Here is a 19,592-nt window from a genome sequence, read left to right as displayed (position 1 = left end):
TGGAAACACCTAAGCTATTTCCGATAGTGTGGAACCTGATCAATTTAAAATAGTAGGAACATGAGACGGTTTATTTAGAGCCGTTACCCCTAAGTTATTACCTACCTACCCTTATTTAGAATTTAAATAGACAACTTTAAATTTAAAAAGTTCAATATCATATTTAAGTAAACATTTGTCTTCCAGTAGTACAGTATATGCGTTAAGAATTAAACGTACTTCATAACTAATCATTTACTATCTCAACGAATAATTTTCTCTTTCTAATCTTCATGTAGGTATAATCAAAATTAAGCCGGTTATAATTTACAAATGAGTTTGAATAGAGTGACGCCATCACAATGGGCTCTAGGGCCACCTCACTAGCATCTCCTTAGCGTCGGCGTCTAGTCAACTCTATGCTGCTGCTCGACGCAACGTTGGCGCAACTGCGCAGCGACGTCATTTTCCATAGCGCTGACTAGACGCCGACGCTCAGCCACTAATCTAAAGCCTTTTTTACTTTCTTCCTCTTCTATCCTGATTATGACAGATCATGACGCGACTGAATTAATCTCTTTTACAGTCGAAAGACTAATTGCAAAGCCGAAAAAAGTTTAATAACAATGTGGATTTGATTTCTAAAGAAAATCTGGCTCCAACTAACGACAATTAGCTGACGATTCTGTTTGCTCGCGTCATTACAAATATAAAATAACGTATTTTACGTGAACAGTAGTTGTGGTCGTTAACTAAAAAAGACCAACTTTTAATAACTGTACTAGCAGTGCACTAACTATCGGGCAGTGATCTAGGTAGCAGGGACAATTTAGTTGCTATTGATTAGGCTAAACTTCGCCAATTAGGATACATTTAGATTTTAGAATTATCTTAGTTTACAAATGCCGGCCACTACAAAGACAATGACGGCAATAAACTCTACCTGACCAGACCTTTTTTTGAGTGCCATCATGCTATTGATTATGATATGACTTCCGTGTTATCGCCTGACCGCCTCCAAAGACGTTTAAAAGATTTTCGCCTTAAAGCTGGTTCACCGTCAACGCTCCCGGTACACGCCAGCTAATTAAGCTATCGGTCGCCTTCACCGCGGCCCCGAAACCTGGCCCCGCTCAAACGGTATCACCAGGCTAGGGGTCATGGGGTTGGGTAACGATCGGTAACGAAGAGCTGGCCTACACCAGCAGTACACACTATCCTCCAAATGACGGTCAATAGACCTCCCCACATCGGTGGGGAGCGACCCGCCACAGCCGAAAGGCGGAAGCGGCCACTCATACTTCCCTTCCAGGGAGGTATCGAATGACATCCATTGATTGATTCCGCTCCCGGTAGTACCAAATTTAAGGCGCCCCGTACGCCTAGTTGAGAGGAATGGGGACGACGACACGTGACCGCTTCTTCATACAAACGTAGTTCTCGATTTCTTCTCTGGATATTAACATTATAGAAAAGATATAAACGTAAATTAAAATATAATAAAATATGTTTTATCATTATCACAAATTAATATTATCGTCGTAAATATTTTATATAACATCAATTAAATTAAAATGTCAAAAATTTAAATACAAAAAAAAAAACCAATGTAAAACATAAGAAGATATCAGTACCCCTAGTGTACATTTATTCTATGGCGTAACGTGACGTACGCGTTTGCGTTAAGTCTCATTTTGTATGGGATTTTGAGATTCCAAAACGTTCCGCTTGCCGCGCTATGTCTAAATACCATACTAAATGAGACTAAACGCAAACGCGTACGTCACGTTTCGAAATCGAATAAATTTACACTAGGGGCTCTGATAATCATACGTGTGCTAAGTTGCTAACCCGGGGCACAAGTACAATAGTGACGTTTATTAATAGATAGGGGTTATATTTATATTAAACTACTACGCGTTAACGTTAATTAACGGTGCCCAGCTCTGATTAATAAATTAGTACAAGAGTAGGTGCCGTGGATTGGGGTTACTTTGATTCCTGGGTTTACTTTGATACAAACTTTACCTCAGGTTCAAACTCAAATATTACGCTTTCTGAACGCATCCTTTGGATATTTTTTTTTACGGTTGGCAAGATTGAACGTCACTGCCATCAGTTTGTGATTTATGTTCGAGGGATAAAACACGTCGATCGCTGAGAAAAAAATTAAAATATGTAAGTATTAGTTTTGTGTACTTTTAATAGCCTGTATATGTACTATGTTCTATATAGTAAATACATACATTTGATGTAAATCCGTGAATCAGGCCTGTATCGGCCTATAACATCGATGCTTGTTGCAAATCATAATCATGGCGGCCAATTGTATTTTTTCGGATTTTGTGACATGGGGTGTCATTGATCGCTTATAAGGGTTTACTTTGATCACAGATCAAAGACACCCCGTGATATATAGTTTTTTTAAAGATTATATAGTTAATTAATGGTTTCTTAACTGATTTTTGTTTTATTGTTTTAGAAGAATGCCTCGTTTATTTAAAAAAAAACGATTAGCATATCGGAACTACTATGAAAAAGTTTTAAACCTGTGACAGAAGAGGTTGAAGCCAGGCAGTTGATACGCCAAGCATCCGAACATCATGGTGTTGTCGATTAAATATTGTTGCTAAAGTTTGATAACTTTTTATTGTTCAATAATTATGTTTCTAAACATAAATAACGAAAATATGACACTGTTTTGAAATAAAGTTGATTTTTCTTAAACTATCCTTGTTTTTCTTTGTCAAAGTAACCCCAAATGCACAAAAATCCTTATAAATCCTAAACCTGTGAACGGATTTTTTTTTAATGTTTTGAAGTTTTACTCTCTATAGGGGTTACTATCGAATTCTGTCGAAAAAAATGGGGGTATCAAATTAACCCTAAGTTCAGTTTAAAGTTGATCACCACTTTTTTATTTTATTTCAAGCGATACATAAAAAATAAAAATTATATTATTAGTGAAATCGACAGAGGAGCAAAAACCGATATTTTTAGATTCCATATTCGGGGAGATAATTACATATTATTTTTGAAAAGTAACCCCTATCCACGGTACCGGTCAACGAAGGTCACCTCCTGTTCCAAGCATTTCCCCCTATATATTTTTTTTGCATTCAATGCCTGGCATAGGCCAGTACGTGACGTACGTACGATGTGATGTTAAATAAAAATCTAAGATATTCATTTGTTAAATACGGATAAGCTCAAGGCAATATTTTATTAATTTAATAAATAAATAATAACTAATTAATAAATACCTATACATTATTATCCAAATTGACTAAGACCCACAATAATCTCAATAAGGCTCGTGTTGTGGGTAGGTACCTACTTAGACAACGATATATATAACATAGGTATAAATATTAAAACAACCACGACTCAGGAACAAATATTCGTGCTCATCACATAAATGAATGCCCTTACCAGGATTTTAACCCGGGCCCATCGGTTTCATAGGCAGGGTGATTACCGACTAGGCCAAATAGCTAATAGGTCGTCATATAAATTGTTATGAAAAATCTTTGACAATTAACAAATGGCAGTAACAGTTTTTTGTAAATAATGTCAATCGATCTTGATTTTCCTGAGGTCAAATGTCTATATAGGACTCATGGCATTTAAGCAACACAAAGGTAAGAAATGAGATTTAAAATCGGACGCTCGCACTCGACAGTTGAAACGTCTCTAGCAAAATGATATTGTAATGTGACGTCTCACTAAATGTATCATGAAAATTGCTATTTTGACCCTGAAATATTGCGTTTATGTATATAGTTGTCCTAAAAACTATTGTTCAATAAAATGTAAGGAATCGAATGGTACTATTTTCTTTTTTCTTTCTGAAAGTAAAAAAATATTTTTTTTGAGACTTTCGAGCCTTGTATTTTTTCAAATCTCAATATGTCTTTTTTTATAATGGATGGCTCATTTTCTTCTCATTTAGCTATATTTTGTTATAATATTCAACATTTTTCAAGTACCCAATTATTAATCAACAAACGTTCTCTTCATAAATGATGTGTCAGATAAGTAACCAAAGGGAAAAGTGTTAACTTGAAATAATTTAAACCTCTTAATTTAAACGCAGAGTTCAGCCACAATTAAGCCAAAAAATTGAAATAAATAGAAAATTCATGAAAAATTTCTTTTAATTAGCAGCAAGGGAACTAGTAGAGGGGTTTAGTTCAAAAAAATGTGTGTAAAACATAAATTATTTATTTAGTATTATCATTTTGAAATCACCTGGATATCATCCATTCATTCAATTATTTTATCACCAGCTCATACCTAGAATAGCATGGTTTTGAGATTAGTAATACTAATGCGGAATTGCATAATCGATAATCGGAGGACAATCAGATTAATTCAGGTGCGTTGGTAACGAAGTATTCGTCGTTAGCCAACTTCATATTGAACGGAAAGTTGCTGCTAATGGGCGGGGGACCCAATCAGGTGAATGAGATTAGTGGAAGTATCGGTAAAAACACGAGATGAAATAGATCTAATTAGTATTAGCATCAAACATTTAATTAAACCGAATGCAAAAATTATCATTTAAATTCGCATTTATTTATTTAACTTTAACCCTAAAGCTCTAGATAAAAAAAAATCAAGCTTAATCCAAATGGAATATCTAATTATCGAGCTCGTTTATGAATATGTAAGTAGACGCGGCGATAATGACATGGACTCACGCGTCCGTGTTTCTCACTTTCAATTATGCCGATAAGGATCAGAAGTCGTTGTCGATGTCCAATATGTCCATGGGGAGCACTGGGCCCGTTAATGATTCAACATTAGTCGATCAGGGCCGGGAATCGGGGCCAATTTCAACAGTCACGCACTGTACTTTCTTTACCCATCGTGACTTTGGTCTCGCCGACCATTGTCTTCGCAGGACACTTTATATCCTGGCTGCATGTCAAAAAACAATCAGTCATACTTTAGCGACCGACTGGCGATCGTCTTCCCTTTTAATTGCAGTGCAGAAGTGTTGTGAGTGGCCAAGATGTGTAACAAATTCATCGTGTTGTCCCTAGCCTATGTGGCTATATTTGTAAGCGTAGTGCAATGTGAGGAAGATGCTTCAAATTTGACGGAAATATTGAACAGTGGTAAATACATTATATTCTACTTACAAACATTTGTTAATATTCTATTAGTATGAGGGCCGTTTGATAAGTCATTGACTTTGAGTAAAAAACAACCTTTGTAATTTTTTTTATTATATATCTCTACATATTCTCTTTTCAACACAATACATTTCGTCCAATGATTTTCCAGCTTTTACAATCCATAAAAAATAGTATTTTATGCAACAGTTGTATAAGAAGGGTCAAAAAAGGCGAGTGGCGTGAGTTACAATGTGAGCCGGAGCCGAAGGCGTAGGCGAACATTGTAAAGGAATACACCACGAGAATTTTTTGACCTACTTATACAACGTTGCATACAATATTTTTCCTACGAGTCAACAAAAATAAATCTTAATTTAGGTAAACAAATTACAGCAAAAGTATATAGCTAAGACGCGCGAGCATACCTTGTTACGCGCCCGGCCCGCCCCGGGCCGCGGCCGGCCGGTCGGCGACACCTCCTCGTAACTCATGAGGCCCTGGTACATGCTACTTGCTAAATTAATTTTTTGGACAGTTTTTTCTCAATTTTGGCCACCGTAGCCTACGGAGACTAACAAGCAACGCTAAGCGGTCTTCGTAGTCTATGGGTGTTGCTATATTACGGGTGTCACATGCGTGTTTCTGACTTATGAAGTAATTATTTTTACTATGCAACCAAATGAATATTTTGTAAGTTGGCATCAATGCACTTAGTTTAAAACTGTATTCATTTTGGTTTTGTTAGGTTGGTAGCCATTAATCGCAGTAACATTATAGCTTATAAAAGCACAAGAGCTTTTAAGAGGAATAGACAATATAGACTTTTCTTGAAATCTTTTATGTATGTTCTTATATTCGTGTTAATGAATGCATAAATGACAGATAACAGTAGAGGAGTAGGAAAAAGAATTTAATAACCCTGAAAAATATCCTTTTTTTTACCATTTGGTGAAAATTTCTATTGAGCCATCTTCTCTTTCTTATTCATGTTTGGGGAGTAAAAAAACACATAGTGCCAAATCTAGAGAATATGGTGGCAATATGATGAATAGGCAGTATTTCATGGCCCAAATCTACTGATTTGACTGTTGCACGTTGGGCATTGTCGTCGTCTAAAATATTTTTCAAACAATTGCAATAAAATGTAGTATTTTTAAATTAGCGCCTCAGTTTCGTCACTGTAGACTAATCTAAAATAATCTGTTTAATCATATAGGTATAAACCACATTCTGCGTAATTTTCCTTAACTTTAGGAAACATTAACTTTGTATATAGCATCGTTAATTTTACATGGCAACAAAGATATCACACTTGGCTACTTGGCTAGAAAGATTTTAATGAGCGTGTAAATGAGAGCTGTGCTATTCGCACAGTGTGGCTAGCAATTAAAAAGATTACGCAGTAATTAATAGTTATTTATACTTCAGTTGTTGTCCGTCAACAGAAAGCCTTAATTTAACTCTCAGTAATCATAAATAAGCTACCATAGTTTACGAGTGTCATGCCAACCTAGTATCTAATCTACTTAATTTTACTTTGCATGAGCTATTATACTGTACAATGTCATACATTAAATATATGGGAAAATTGTTAGTTAGAAACATGCAACGATATGTTCGCATGAGACATTCTTAATGTTCCTTTATTACTACTATTATATTACGAGAGAACTTAAGAATTCTCATACTTTTACTGTAAAATGAGGAATGCGAACAATGAAGTAGGTACCTTTTTTACAATTTGTCCCGTATGGAACTGTGGTTAAGAAACAGGTTTCATATCCCACTCGAATTAAGTCTGTGGTTAAGAAATTATTAACTCCGGGTTTTTCAACGGTTGTTTCATACCCCGCCACTGCTGCTTTATTATAGTTACAACAAGCTTTATTACAACAAACCAAAACCTTGGAGGATTTAACAACTGGAGTCGCCTTTAAGAGTTTACCCCTCTGTCGAAAACCTCGGCCAATGTTCAGTTCAGTTCAGTTTCCTTATTGGTACAATTATTTACTTTTTTATGCTAATTATACATATACAAATTGAGATAAAAATACACAGGTGAAAGTTTACGGTTCCTTGAATATAATAAACGTTGATATAGAATGGAGATAGTTTCAATTGCGAAAAAGGAAAATGGATAGTTTTTATTACAGAAATCATTCCATAAGGAGATATGAAGGGAAAGGTAAAATTTACTATAAAATGGGATACGGTACTAATAATTATAATCCACGTAGATGTAGTCGCGGCAGAAACTAGTTTTACATAAGTACATATATAAAATTGTATCATCGCCGTCCCAGAAACAAAAAATGATGTTAGGAACCTAAATATCATTTTTGAAGACCTATCCATAGATACCCCACACGTATGGGTTTGATGAAAAAAATTTTTTTTTAATTTATTGACGTATTAAAAAAAAACTATTCACTAGATCTCGTTCAAACCAATTTTCGGTGGAAGTTTGCATGGTAATGTATATCATATATTTTTTTTAGATTTTTCATTCTGTTATTTTAGAAGTTACAGGGGGGGGGACACACATTTTTTCACTTTGGAAGTGTCTCTCGCGCAAACTATTCAGTTTAGAAAAAAATTACATTAGAAACCTAAATATCATTTTTGAAGACCTATCCATAGATACCCCACACGTATGGGTTTGATGAAAAAATTTTTTTTTTTAAATTTTTATGACGTATTAAAAAAAAACTACTTACTAGATCTCGTTCGAACCAATTTTCGGTGGAAGTTTGCATGGCAATGTATATCATATATTTTTTTTAGATTTTTCATTCTGTTATTTTAGAAGTTACAGGGGGGGGGACACACATTTTTTCACTTTGGAAGTGTCTCTCGCGCAAACTATTCAGTTTAGAAAAAAATGATATTAGAAACCTAAATATCATTTTTGAAGACCTATCCATAGATACCCCACACGTATGGGTTTGATGAAAAAAATTTTTTTTTTTAATTTTTATGACGTATTAAAAAAAAAACTACTTACTAGATCTCGTTCGAACCAATTTTCGGTGGAAGTTTGCATGGCAATGTATATCATATATTTTTTTTAGATTTTTCATTCTGTTATTTTAGAAGTTACGGGGGGGGGGACACACTTTTTACCACTTTGGAAGTGTCTCTCGCGCAAACTTTTCAGTTTAGAAAAAAATGATATTAGAAACCTCAATATCATTTTTAAAGACCTATCCATAGATACCCCACACGTATGAGTTTGATGAAAAAGATTTTTTGAGTTTCAGTTCTAAGTATGGGGAACCCCCAAAATTTATTGTTTTTTTTCTATTTTTGTGTGAACATCATAATGCGGTTCATAGAATACATCTACTTACCAAGTTTGAACAGTATAGCTTTTATAGTTTCGGAAAAAAGTGGCTGTGACAGAATCGGACAGACAGACGGACATGACGAATCTATAAGGGTTCCGTTTTTTGCCATTTGGCTACGGAACCCTAATAAGTATATTACATACAGTGTGTAAATCCAATACGGGCAATAAATTAAACTAAATATGTAATTTATCCTTGTAATCATTAATTAAGAAGTATTTTAACCAACTCTCAATTATGACGGAGCAGCCACGTACTGCAAACATTACGAGACATAACATGATATATACGAGCTTTTTATAGTAACTGCCAACAAGCGTTGATAGTTATTATGTATGATTAATATTGTATTTCTAAGCAAAATTTATCTTAATATACTTCTTAGATCCTATGCTGCCCACCGTTTAATTATACGCCCGTATTGGAATTATAACCACACTGTATAATATACCTAAATAATCACGGAGAAGCTAAGGCCACTCATAATTGACAAGAATCGTCTCTTCCGTAGTAAGTTTAAAATACTGGAGTCTAATATTTAAATCGGCTAAAGCAGGTCCCGAAGAAGATTTTAGATGTATTAAAAATTATGACCAATATGCCTACCTTTAGTTGACCCCTATGTAGGTATGTCTCTGCTACAAACAATCCAAAAGTCGAATTCCTTTAAAAATATAATTTTGTTTTGATATTAATTCGGAGTATTTTAATGCGATCAAAATCAGCGATTGATAATAAACATAGATGACGAACTATAGCCCACACACATTGTGCCGAAGCAGGCGGAGCGTCAACTTTGTGCCGTGGAGCTGTTTAGTTCGCAAATGGCGACCCGTTGTCACAGTCATAGCGAGAAGTATTAAAATAATATCTTTAAGAAAATAAATATGCCTTATTGTGCGGATAAATGATGTGCTAGTCGTTCCAACAAACACTGGAAAAAATATGAGATTACCTTTCACGTATAGTTTAGATAGGATCATATTATTTTGATTTCTCTTGATCAAAACAGGTTTTATATGGGGATGATGTTATGCATTTTAAACAATCGTTGATATTAAGAAACTTTCTTTTTAAATTTGTTCAGGTTGTTGTTTTGATAATTTAAATTCGTAATAGTAAATACGAATCGTCGTTCTAGGTGGCGCTTTTTTATGTGTAAATTTTTACTAAGTCCTGGTATCTCGCTGCTATTTAACTTATATTTAACTTTTCGTTAAATTCGCGGACGACTGGACCGATTTAGCTAATTTTGGTATTACAATATTTTTAGGTCCAGGGACAGGTTGGACGGAGAAAAACTATGGAAAGAATACAAGAAAAAAAGTCAAAACAATATGATATTTTCCCATACAAACTTTTCCTACGACGAGGTGTTCTTACGAATTTCTGCATGTTTGCTCTGATCAAGATGAAAATCGATATCTGAGGATCCTGGAGGACCTTTATAATAAATCTGAGTTACGTAGGTTGACAACCGGTCTGGCCTAGTGGTTAGTGACCCTGCCTATGAAGCCGATGGTCCTGGGCACGGATATTTGTTCCTGAGTCATGGGTGTTTTCTATGTATTTAAATATTCATATATTATATATATCTTTGTGTAAGTACCCTCAACACAGGCCTTATTGAGCTTACTGTGGGACTTAGTCAATTTGTGTAAGAATGTCCTATTAAATATTAAAATTAAGTAGGCACATATTATGTTGCTGGTGGCCTAGCGGTAAGAGCGCGCGACTTGCAATCCGGAGGTCGCGGGTTCAAACCCCGGCTCGTACCAATGAGTTTTTCGGAACTTATGTACAAAATATCATTTGATATTTACCAGTCGCTTTTCGGTGAAGGAAAACATCGTGAGGAAAGCGGACTAATCCCAACAAGGCCTAGTTTACCCTCTGAGTTGGAAGGTCAGATGGCAGTCGCTTTCGTAAAAACTAGTGCCTACGCCAAATCTTGGGATTAGTTGTCAAGCGGACCCCAGGCTCCCATGCCGTGGCAAAAATGCCGGGACAACGCGAGGAAGAAGAATAAGGCACATATTATGTAACTTCGGTGACATTGATGCCTGGTGATGAACGAAAATGTTTTTTTTACAGAGGATGGTAATGCATTGGCATTGCCATCGAATCTGAGCACGTTAGAATTATCTTTGAGTATAATTTAAAGCCGAAAGCTACAGTCGTAATTTTTAACCTAACAGCATTTTTTTACGGAATCGAATAATAGTATTTTATGCAACCGTTGTTTAAGAGAGGTCAAAAAAGGCGAGAGGCGTGAGTAACAATTTTCGGCGAAGACGCCACGATTATTTTTTGACTCAGTTAAACAACGTTGCACACAATACTTTTTCTAGGACCAAGCACTTACTTTAAAATAAAATTTTTAATTTAACAAATATTTTTCATGTCATCGATCGCGATTTTGAAGGCAGCAAATTTTTAGTGACTTCTTGGGACATCACTGATATTTCTTCAGGCGTAAACACTGTTTTCGTCTTCATCCATTTTAACTTGAAAGACACTATTTTTTAACACAAAACTTAAGTTTTTATTTGACAACCACAATAACCACATTCAAGAAGTAGCAAAGAATGGAAAATGAATGAATTAAATAAAAAAAAAATGTCTGTGGCTCACTTATTTGTCAAAGATGACATTTAAAATAAGGTTGGCAACAATGTATTTCATACAATATTTTTTAAGTGGTCACTACATGAAGTATCGAAAATTGCCAAAAAGATACTGCGTGTATGTAAAAATGCGTTTTTGGGGAATAGACTAAAGACTTGTCTTGACAACTGTAAGATAGGGCTTTAAAGATGTGTGCACGACCCTTTAAATGACAAATAAAAGTACGGGAGTAGAAAAAGGTATTTATATTATATTAAGATTATATTGGGTGTATATTTCAAAAAGTACCTACTTTAAATATTTCCTTTTAAGTAAAAGGTAGGTACTTAAATGTCTCTCATTAAATTCGCCTTCTTTTGCCCTCGACCTTGAGAATTAAGATAGACCTCCACATACAAGGACACGCGCTTTTTGGAAGACGACCTGTATCTAATTGCCTATTCAAGTCGACATATTTCAAACGCAGAGATAGCATTTAGTTGTTTTTAGGATCACGTCGTTACTTTTGTAGAATCTTCTCATTGCCGTAGCGGGTATAATTTATTTAAGCTTATTTAATTCGTTTTTATTCATCTAAGAACTTGAGATAATGTACTTATGTGTTTACAGCTGAGGAGAGTGTAGGCCGTACGTTCGGCCACAACGCACTGAAGAGGCTGTCGTTCATCTTTCTGCCGGTGATGTTCACGCTGGGTGTCATCTCCACGCTGCTGATGGCGCTGGCCGTCATCTCCGTCAAAAACCTGGCCATCGGCGTTATGCTGCTCATTGTCTCCGTCAGTCAGGTATATGATCAAAAGTTCATCATCATAATCAGCTTTGGCTCCGTTTCCACCAGAGATATGCGAGAGAGTGCGAGGGACCTAAACGTTTGTTAAGAACCAATAGAGTCACTTTATTTACCTATCCTTGCTCAGCGCAGTTCTAGTGAACAGCATGTTATTGGTTCTTAAAAACACATTCCTCGGTACACATCCTCGCCAATCTCTGGTGGGAACGCAGCCTTAAGCCTGTTGCACATTTTTATCATTCAGCATATTACGCCAGACACACACTCCAGAACTGCTCGATTATTTCCCTGTAGCTGCTTAAAACCCATCAACACCTGAAATCATAAAATTTAAAGTAAACACGCACTCACGAATGCCACTTGATGGACTATAAACGCCACTCAGCATTGCAATATGGAATTTTGGAATTTCCCATACAATAAAGTTTAGCAACCGACCCTAATGCTGGCTACTGTCTTCAGGCCGTGTCGCGTCTGTTCCTGTCTGCGGCGCCGTCCCCACTGGTGCACCTGCACCCGCGCGCCGAGCTGCTGCCCGCGCCCGTGGCCGCGCCATGGCCCGCGCCCGGGCCCCTGCTCTCGCCCTGGGCCCGATCCGACAACGACGCTACTATCTCTGACTAAATACTACTGAAGTCCAACCAGCCAGATACCTACAAATTAGAATTCATTACGCCTCTTTGCACATTGTTACACTCAGCCCTAAAATGCCACTTAGGGAATGAACTCCTCGCAATTTTGTAGCTCACTGTAAGTACATTATTCGCAGGGTCATATGAAAAACAATGAGACTGTCATTTTACTCGTATTCGAACATTAAGACGAATGTTTCCGAAACTTTAGCTAGACTAGAGCTGAAATTAAATGAGTTAGCTTATTATCTGTAGGTACCATTTGCCCGTAGCAACTACAAACAGTCGAACTAAAAGTAATTACTCGTATTTTACGTTGATTTGATTTAGCAATCTGATTAAGATTCTCAGGAATTTTAAAATACAGGATACTTTTTATACGGTTTCCTGCTTTACGAAAACGCAATAAACAAAGAGGATTTATTTATCCTTAAATTAAATTAGAATTTCTAGTAAGAACTGATAAAAAGGTCTTCTTTTCTATCAACCAAGTCTTTAGAATTAAATAGATTGATAAACTTGGTATTCTACACACTTTGACTTAACATACCTCAATAGTTATAAGCCCTACCTTTTTAAACATTTGCATTTGTTAGATAAGTGATTAATTTATTTTATTTATTTATTAGTTGTACCTTGTACCTACGTTTAGAATATTCTGACAGGTATTAGAATCGTCTGTCTCTCACGAACCCGTTTTGTGACAGACAGACGACGAAACAATGTTAATTAAGCCTAGTTAGATAAGTATATTATAAATAAATAAATCTATTATTAAACATGTTTAGTTTATTGGTAACCTCTACCAGTAGACCTCGGTCCTCGACCTATTAAAATTGAAGTAAAAAATTTAGACCCGTCACAATCAAATAGGATAAACAGGAGAACCACGTATAAAGATTCCGTTTGTAATTAATATCCACGATATTAATTACACACGCCGGGTCCGCCTCTCTCTCGCTCATATAGTGACGATCGGACGCGTACCCAAATACCTATTAAAGTTCGATTCGATATGACACACGATGTTTGGAAACCAAGATTTAGTAATTTCAGAGTTGATGCAATTGCAATAGTATTAAGGCCGTCCCCTATATGAATGACCTCATGCGTTCCAACTCCCTCGACCCTCCTTCCTCATTTTTCACCTTGACAATTTGAATTTGCACAAGCAAACAAATTATTGCGTCCGTTCGCTCACTTAAAACACACTCACTCACTTTAAGCTTAAATAAACAGTGTCCTATCTCTCGCTCAAAAGTTAAAACCGGACGATCAATTCACAATATATTTTTATTGTAAAACACTTTTGAAAAATAAGTCACGGCAAATATGTCACAATTATAAATCATATACGATCATTATGCTTTTGCTTTACTTTATACTTACTTATTTTGGAAATGCTTCATCTCGGAAACTATTAGATCTACAGAGAGTTCTAAACTCGCATTCTAGAAAATTTAGTATTCTTTAAAAACGCCCTAAGAAGATATTATCAAAAGATAGTCCTTTATAGTATGTTATGCAACAGTTGTATAAGAAGGGTAAAAAAAGGCGAGTGGCGTGAGTTACAATGTGAGTCGGAGCCGAAGGCGTAGGCGAACATTGTAAAGGAATACGCCACGAGCATTTTTTGACCTACTTATACAACGTTGCATACAATATTTTTCCTACGAGTCAACAAAAATAAATCTTAATTTAGGTAAACAAAGCAAAAGTATATAGCCAAGACGCGCGAGCATACCTTGTTACGCGCCCAGCCCGCCCCGGGCCGCGGCCGGCCGGTCAGCGACACCTCGTAACTCATGAGGCCCTGGTACTTGCTAAATTAAATTTAGTCTCCGTAGGCTAAACTACGGAGACTAACAAGCAACGCTAAGCGGTCTTCGTAGTCTATGGGTGTTGCTATATTACGGGTGTCACATGCGTGTTTCTGACTTATGTAGTAATTAATTTTACTATGCAACCAAATGAATATTTTGTAAGTTGGCAGCAATGCACTTACTTTAAAACTGTATTCGTTTTGGTTTTGTTAGGTGGGTAGCCATTAATCGCAGTAACGTTATAGCGATTAAAAGCACAAGAGCTTTTATGAGGAATAGACAATATAGACTTTTCTTGAAACCTTTTATGTATGTTCTTATATTCGTGTTAATGAATGCATAAATGACAGATAACAGTAGAGGAGTAGGAAAAGGTTATAATCACACAAATCTAAGAAAAAAAAGAACATTTTTTTCCTATTTTTGACAAAGTTTCGGCGCTCGAGGTATTATTCATTGGGCCAACATCATAAACAAGTAAAATTTTAGCATCTGGATTTGACGCAAATGCTAATGTATAAAGTCACTAGATTAGGTACACTGTTATTATCAATTATCACTATTTTTAGGAATTCCTTAGAATTTAGAAAAATGTATACTACACTGACATTTTGACGATAAACATTGCGACTTATTGGCATTGTGGCGAATGGTGACAAGGCCTCATAACTATTAAAACTATAGCAAATTAGTTTGAGACCAATGAGACACTTGTCAATTCATAATTAAAAATGACAAATGACATTCAATGTTTCGAGCGCGACATTGTACTCGTGGTTCCGAAGAAATACAAAAATTGACATCAACATCTTCAAGCTGCCTGGGTTTTCCCGCACTCTAGTCTTTTTATCAATTCTGAAGTCATTCCTAAACTCTTGAGAACCAATGATATTATAAAACTATAGATAGGTTATATTCATTATATTCATTTTGACGACCGGTTTGGCCTAGTGGGTAGTGACCCTGCCTACGAAGCTGATGGTCCCGGGTTCAAATCCTGGTAAGGGCATTTATTCGTGTGATGAGCATGGATATTTGTGCCTGAGTCATGGGTGTTTTCTATGTATTTAAGTACATATAAAACACCCATACACATATTATATATATTATATATATCGTTGTCTAAGTACCCTCAATACAAGCCTTATTGAGCTTACTGTGGGACTTAGTCAATTTGTGTAATAATGTCCTATAATATTTATTATTATAATATAAATGATAGCGCCATTTGCACTTTTTTACTGCGCGGAATGCCGTGCTGTGCGATTCGGTAACGAAACAAAATATGTTCAAGTTTGGGCTTATAAATTCGAGAAATCTTTTAGAGCGCAATTCAAGTTTTAGTAGGTATTAGGTAATCCAGGAGTGAAGGAACCTCGAGATTTAATCATGATATTATCGTGCTAATTTGATGTTGGAGACCAAAAATTTTCATAGGAACAATGCAACCTCAGAGTTTAAAGTCTAGATTTTTATTTATGACGGATAGGTAGGAGTCTTACCACGATTACACCTGATGGTAAGTGATGATGCGGTCTGCGGTGGAGCACGCTTACATATGAGATACCTATTTACTCTAGCCTTACGAGATTCAGATTGTACTCATGCGGAAACACAGACTCGGGCAGGGCATTCCACTCCTTGGCAGTTCGCATAAGGAATGTTGAAGCGAAACGCTTCGTGCGTATTTGTGGAATACCTACCATGAATCGATGCCGAAGTGCCGATTGTCTGGTAGTCCGATGGTATCCTATAAAAGATCGTTAGGCTGGCATCCTTGTGACGATGCTCTCGACGTACTCGAGCGCCTCAAGCTGGTATTTGGTTGAATCATCCCATAGATGTGAGCAGTATTCCACACACGATCGGACTTGTGCTTGGTAAAGGTCGAACAGCTGCCTAGGTGTTAAATACTGCCTTACCTTGTTGCGGATGCCCGGATGGATATAGGATAACTGTTTTAAGAAAAGTTCGCGAATAAATAGTTTGATAGTTTTCTTTTAACAAAAAACCTGAGTGAGACAAAATAACATTCAAGTGATCTTTATATTCGAATGTCATTTCAACGTGTGTGGCCTTATACAAGTTCGAAATATGTGGATTCTATTGTCTTTGTCCCTTTCACGTCATTGGCAAAAAGAAAGAGACAAAATAACGTTCACACGTAATTCAACAGTATATTGACGGTTAATAATAGACCCCCGAAATAAATCAGAACGCATTGTTCCAAAACACCCTACAAGTCTTCATTCGTAATAATTAATTAATGAAATAAAAGCTCAAAACTGAATAAAAATAAAAACACTATATTTTACGTATTTTACTATACAATCAAAACAATTAACCTATAAAAATTTACCCAATTGTTACGCATGCAAAGTAAATAATTTTACTTTTAATGATCACTCCTATAGTTGACAAAAGTAGTATCCGCAATTCGGACCGTATCTTACAAAGTTTTTTTTACAAAAAAAGTTGTCAATTGAACTCTCAATTGACGTTTATTTCATTATTTTCGTATTATTTTATTGAAATTTCTTTCGTTTTGTTTTATTGTGGTAATTAAACTTAATTGTTAGAATACCTTGAATACATGAGTGAAATAGTGATGAAGACGGATTAAATTTTTTCAGGTTGTATTTTTACCTTCCAAATATGTTCCCACTGCCGACGTGTAAATTTTTGTGTACTACACGAAATCAAAGTTATTTACATCTCGAGCGCTTTTGAGTCCCTTACTACGCTCAAGATTCTAAATTAAATTATTAGATCTTTCGCTTGCACGGGACTCAAAATAAGCACTCGAAGAAATATCAAACTTTGTTCTCTTGTTGTACAAATACCTATTGGCGTTGAAACTAAGCAAGAGCTCTAAGGTCCTTGCCACACTTGACGGAAATTCTGTCGACCGATCTTCCGCGAAGTGTGCCCGCTATTTGTATTTTATATGCAATAAAATGTATTGGCGTTCCGCCGCGGAAGTTCGGCGACAGAATTTCCGTCAAGTGTGGCAAGGACCTAATACTCGAAGTTTAAGTCAAAATGGGTACCTTTAACTCGAGTTAAACACTCGTACTTTTCGTATACGAAAATAGTACATTGTTGCCGAGGGATGGAAAGAAAGGAATTATATGAAAATAATTAAATAAAGGAAATAATGTAGCCTACGTACGTCCCACTAAGAATAGGCCTCTTCTCAAATACGTGAGGGATTGGCCTATAATCCCCATGCTGGCCCAAAGCGGAACGGAATTATTTCATAACTGCTGTTGCCTGCGACTTCGTACGCGTGGATTTTTATGTTGGTTATTATTTTAATTATTTTCATTAACATTATACAATGTGCAGCAAAAGATAGCAGTTGGATAATATAATATATTGTGCAACAAAAGATAAGTAAGTAAGATAATTTGTTAATTTGACGTGACATTTGTCGGTCACAATCACAAATTCACAATGTCTTTCTAGTCTTTCTACGCAGTTTCAAGTCTTTTACTCAAAAATATGTTCCCACTCAACCCTCATAGAAGAAGAATTTACCAAAGCGCTAAAATTATTTTTATTGTATTACAGTAATATGCCGTTTTATGAAGTAACCCTGTTAGGGGTTAATTTTCAAAAACGCAATGTTTTTTTTATTGTTTTTTATTATATACCTTTTAACGAAAAAAAACTTTCACCTCATACAAATCTGCATCCCCATTTAAAACCCTGATGATGGATGAATTTTCTAAAACGCTAAAACTATTTATTTTATAATTTAACAAAATACTTTTTCTCCAATATGCTCGGAAATGTTCACCTTATTGTAGCAAAAATAGTACAGGAAGTTCTTAATTATGGTCAAACTCAAATTAAAAAATTCAAACCATTATTGTCGTGTTTTAGCGGACGGGAAGTTATTACTGTACTGTTTGTGACTTTTTAAAAACATGTATCCACTAAGAAAAACGCAAACAGGCGATTAATATAGCCGCGGGCTGCGTCTACACGACCCGATCAGCATCATTTCAAGCTCAAATGAGCTCAAAGCATAGAGTCGTGTAAGACCGTCGTGTAAGATCGTGCGAATACTGCTTAATAAAATCAAAGACCTTTTATATTTTTTTCCTACTCCTAGAGGAGACACACAGACACACACACACAGACAGACAGACAGAGACTACAGTAGACTGTTATCTGTCATTTATGCATTCATTAACACGAATATAAGAACATACATAAAAGGTTTCAAGAAAAGTCTATATTGTCTATTCCTCATAAAAGCTCTTGTGCTTTTTTTAATCGCTATAACGTTACTGCGATTAATGGCTACCCACCTAACAAAACCAAAACGAATACAGTTTTAAACTAAGTGCATTGCTGCCAACTTACAAAATATTCATTTGGTTGCATAGTAAAAATAATTACTTCATAAGTCAGAAACACGCATGTGACACCCGTAATATAGCAACACCCATAGACTACGAAGACCGCTTAGCGTTGCTTCTTAGTCCCGTAGGCTACGGTGGCCAAAATTGAGAAAAAACTGTCCAAAAATTTAATTTAGCAAGTAGCAAGTACCAGGGCCTCATGAGTTACGAGGTGTCGCTGACCGGCCGGCCGCGGCCCGGGGCGGGCCGGGTGCGTAACAAGGTATGCTCGCGCGTCTTGGCTATATACTTTTGCTTTGTTTACCTAAATTAAGATTTATTTTTGTTGACTCGTAGGAAAAATATTGTATGCAAAGTTGTATACGTAGGTCAAAAAATGCTCGTGGTGTATATGTAGAAAGATATACATTAATTTAATTCAGGAAGCTGTTTGGCATTCAGGAACCAATAAGTCTCCGGGCCGACTATATTAGATTAATCTTATTATATTGACTCAGTCAAATAATTTCACAGAAAATCTCATGTCTGGACCAGAAGCTAGTCAAGGTTAAAGGTCAGAAAAACCGGTTTTTCACGAATATCGAAGTTTCTGTAGCTCTAGTAATGTTCACATCTAGGTATGAGTATAAAAATTGTAACGCAAAAAAGATTACGACAAGTTAGTACCTCGTTAGTAGAGGGCGAAGAACGCACAGCGGTCATCTACATAAATACAGTAATAAAAGATCAATCGTTGTACATAATACCTTCTATAAAGTTATTAAATTTATAAAATAGAATTTTCACGTTATACATAGATTTGAAAACAAAAGCAGGTATTTACGGTCTCGTCTTGGCTCGTCTCAATCGGTTTTTTGACAAGTTCTTAAATTCGTCCTGTTCTGCTTTCGTCACCCA

General features: G+C 36.0%; 1 protein-coding gene across 1 annotated transcript; it reads left to right on the top strand.

The window, feature by feature from the left end:
• The first annotated feature begins 4,536 nt into the window (after positions 1-4,536).
• On the top strand, positions 4,537-13,333 carry LOC133534832 (protein apnoia). Its single transcript, XM_061874120.1, has 3 exons — positions 4,537-5,102; positions 11,687-11,862; positions 12,330-13,333. Exons 1-3 carry the CDS (start codon positions 4,997-4,999, stop codon positions 12,489-12,491), a joined length of 444 nt encoding a protein of 147 aa, XP_061730104.1. The 5' UTR covers positions 4,537-4,996; the 3' UTR covers positions 12,492-13,333.
• The last annotated feature ends 6,259 nt before the right edge of the window (positions 13,334-19,592 follow it).

The sequence above is a fragment of the Cydia pomonella genome, chromosome 2 (assembly GCF_033807575.1).
Source record: "Cydia pomonella isolate Wapato2018A chromosome 2, ilCydPomo1, whole genome shotgun sequence".
NCBI classification, from domain to species: Eukaryota; Metazoa; Arthropoda; class Insecta; order Lepidoptera; family Tortricidae; genus Cydia; species Cydia pomonella.
The sequence above is the reverse complement of the archived record's forward strand: the minus strand, read 5'-3'. Positions and strand labels throughout refer to the sequence as shown.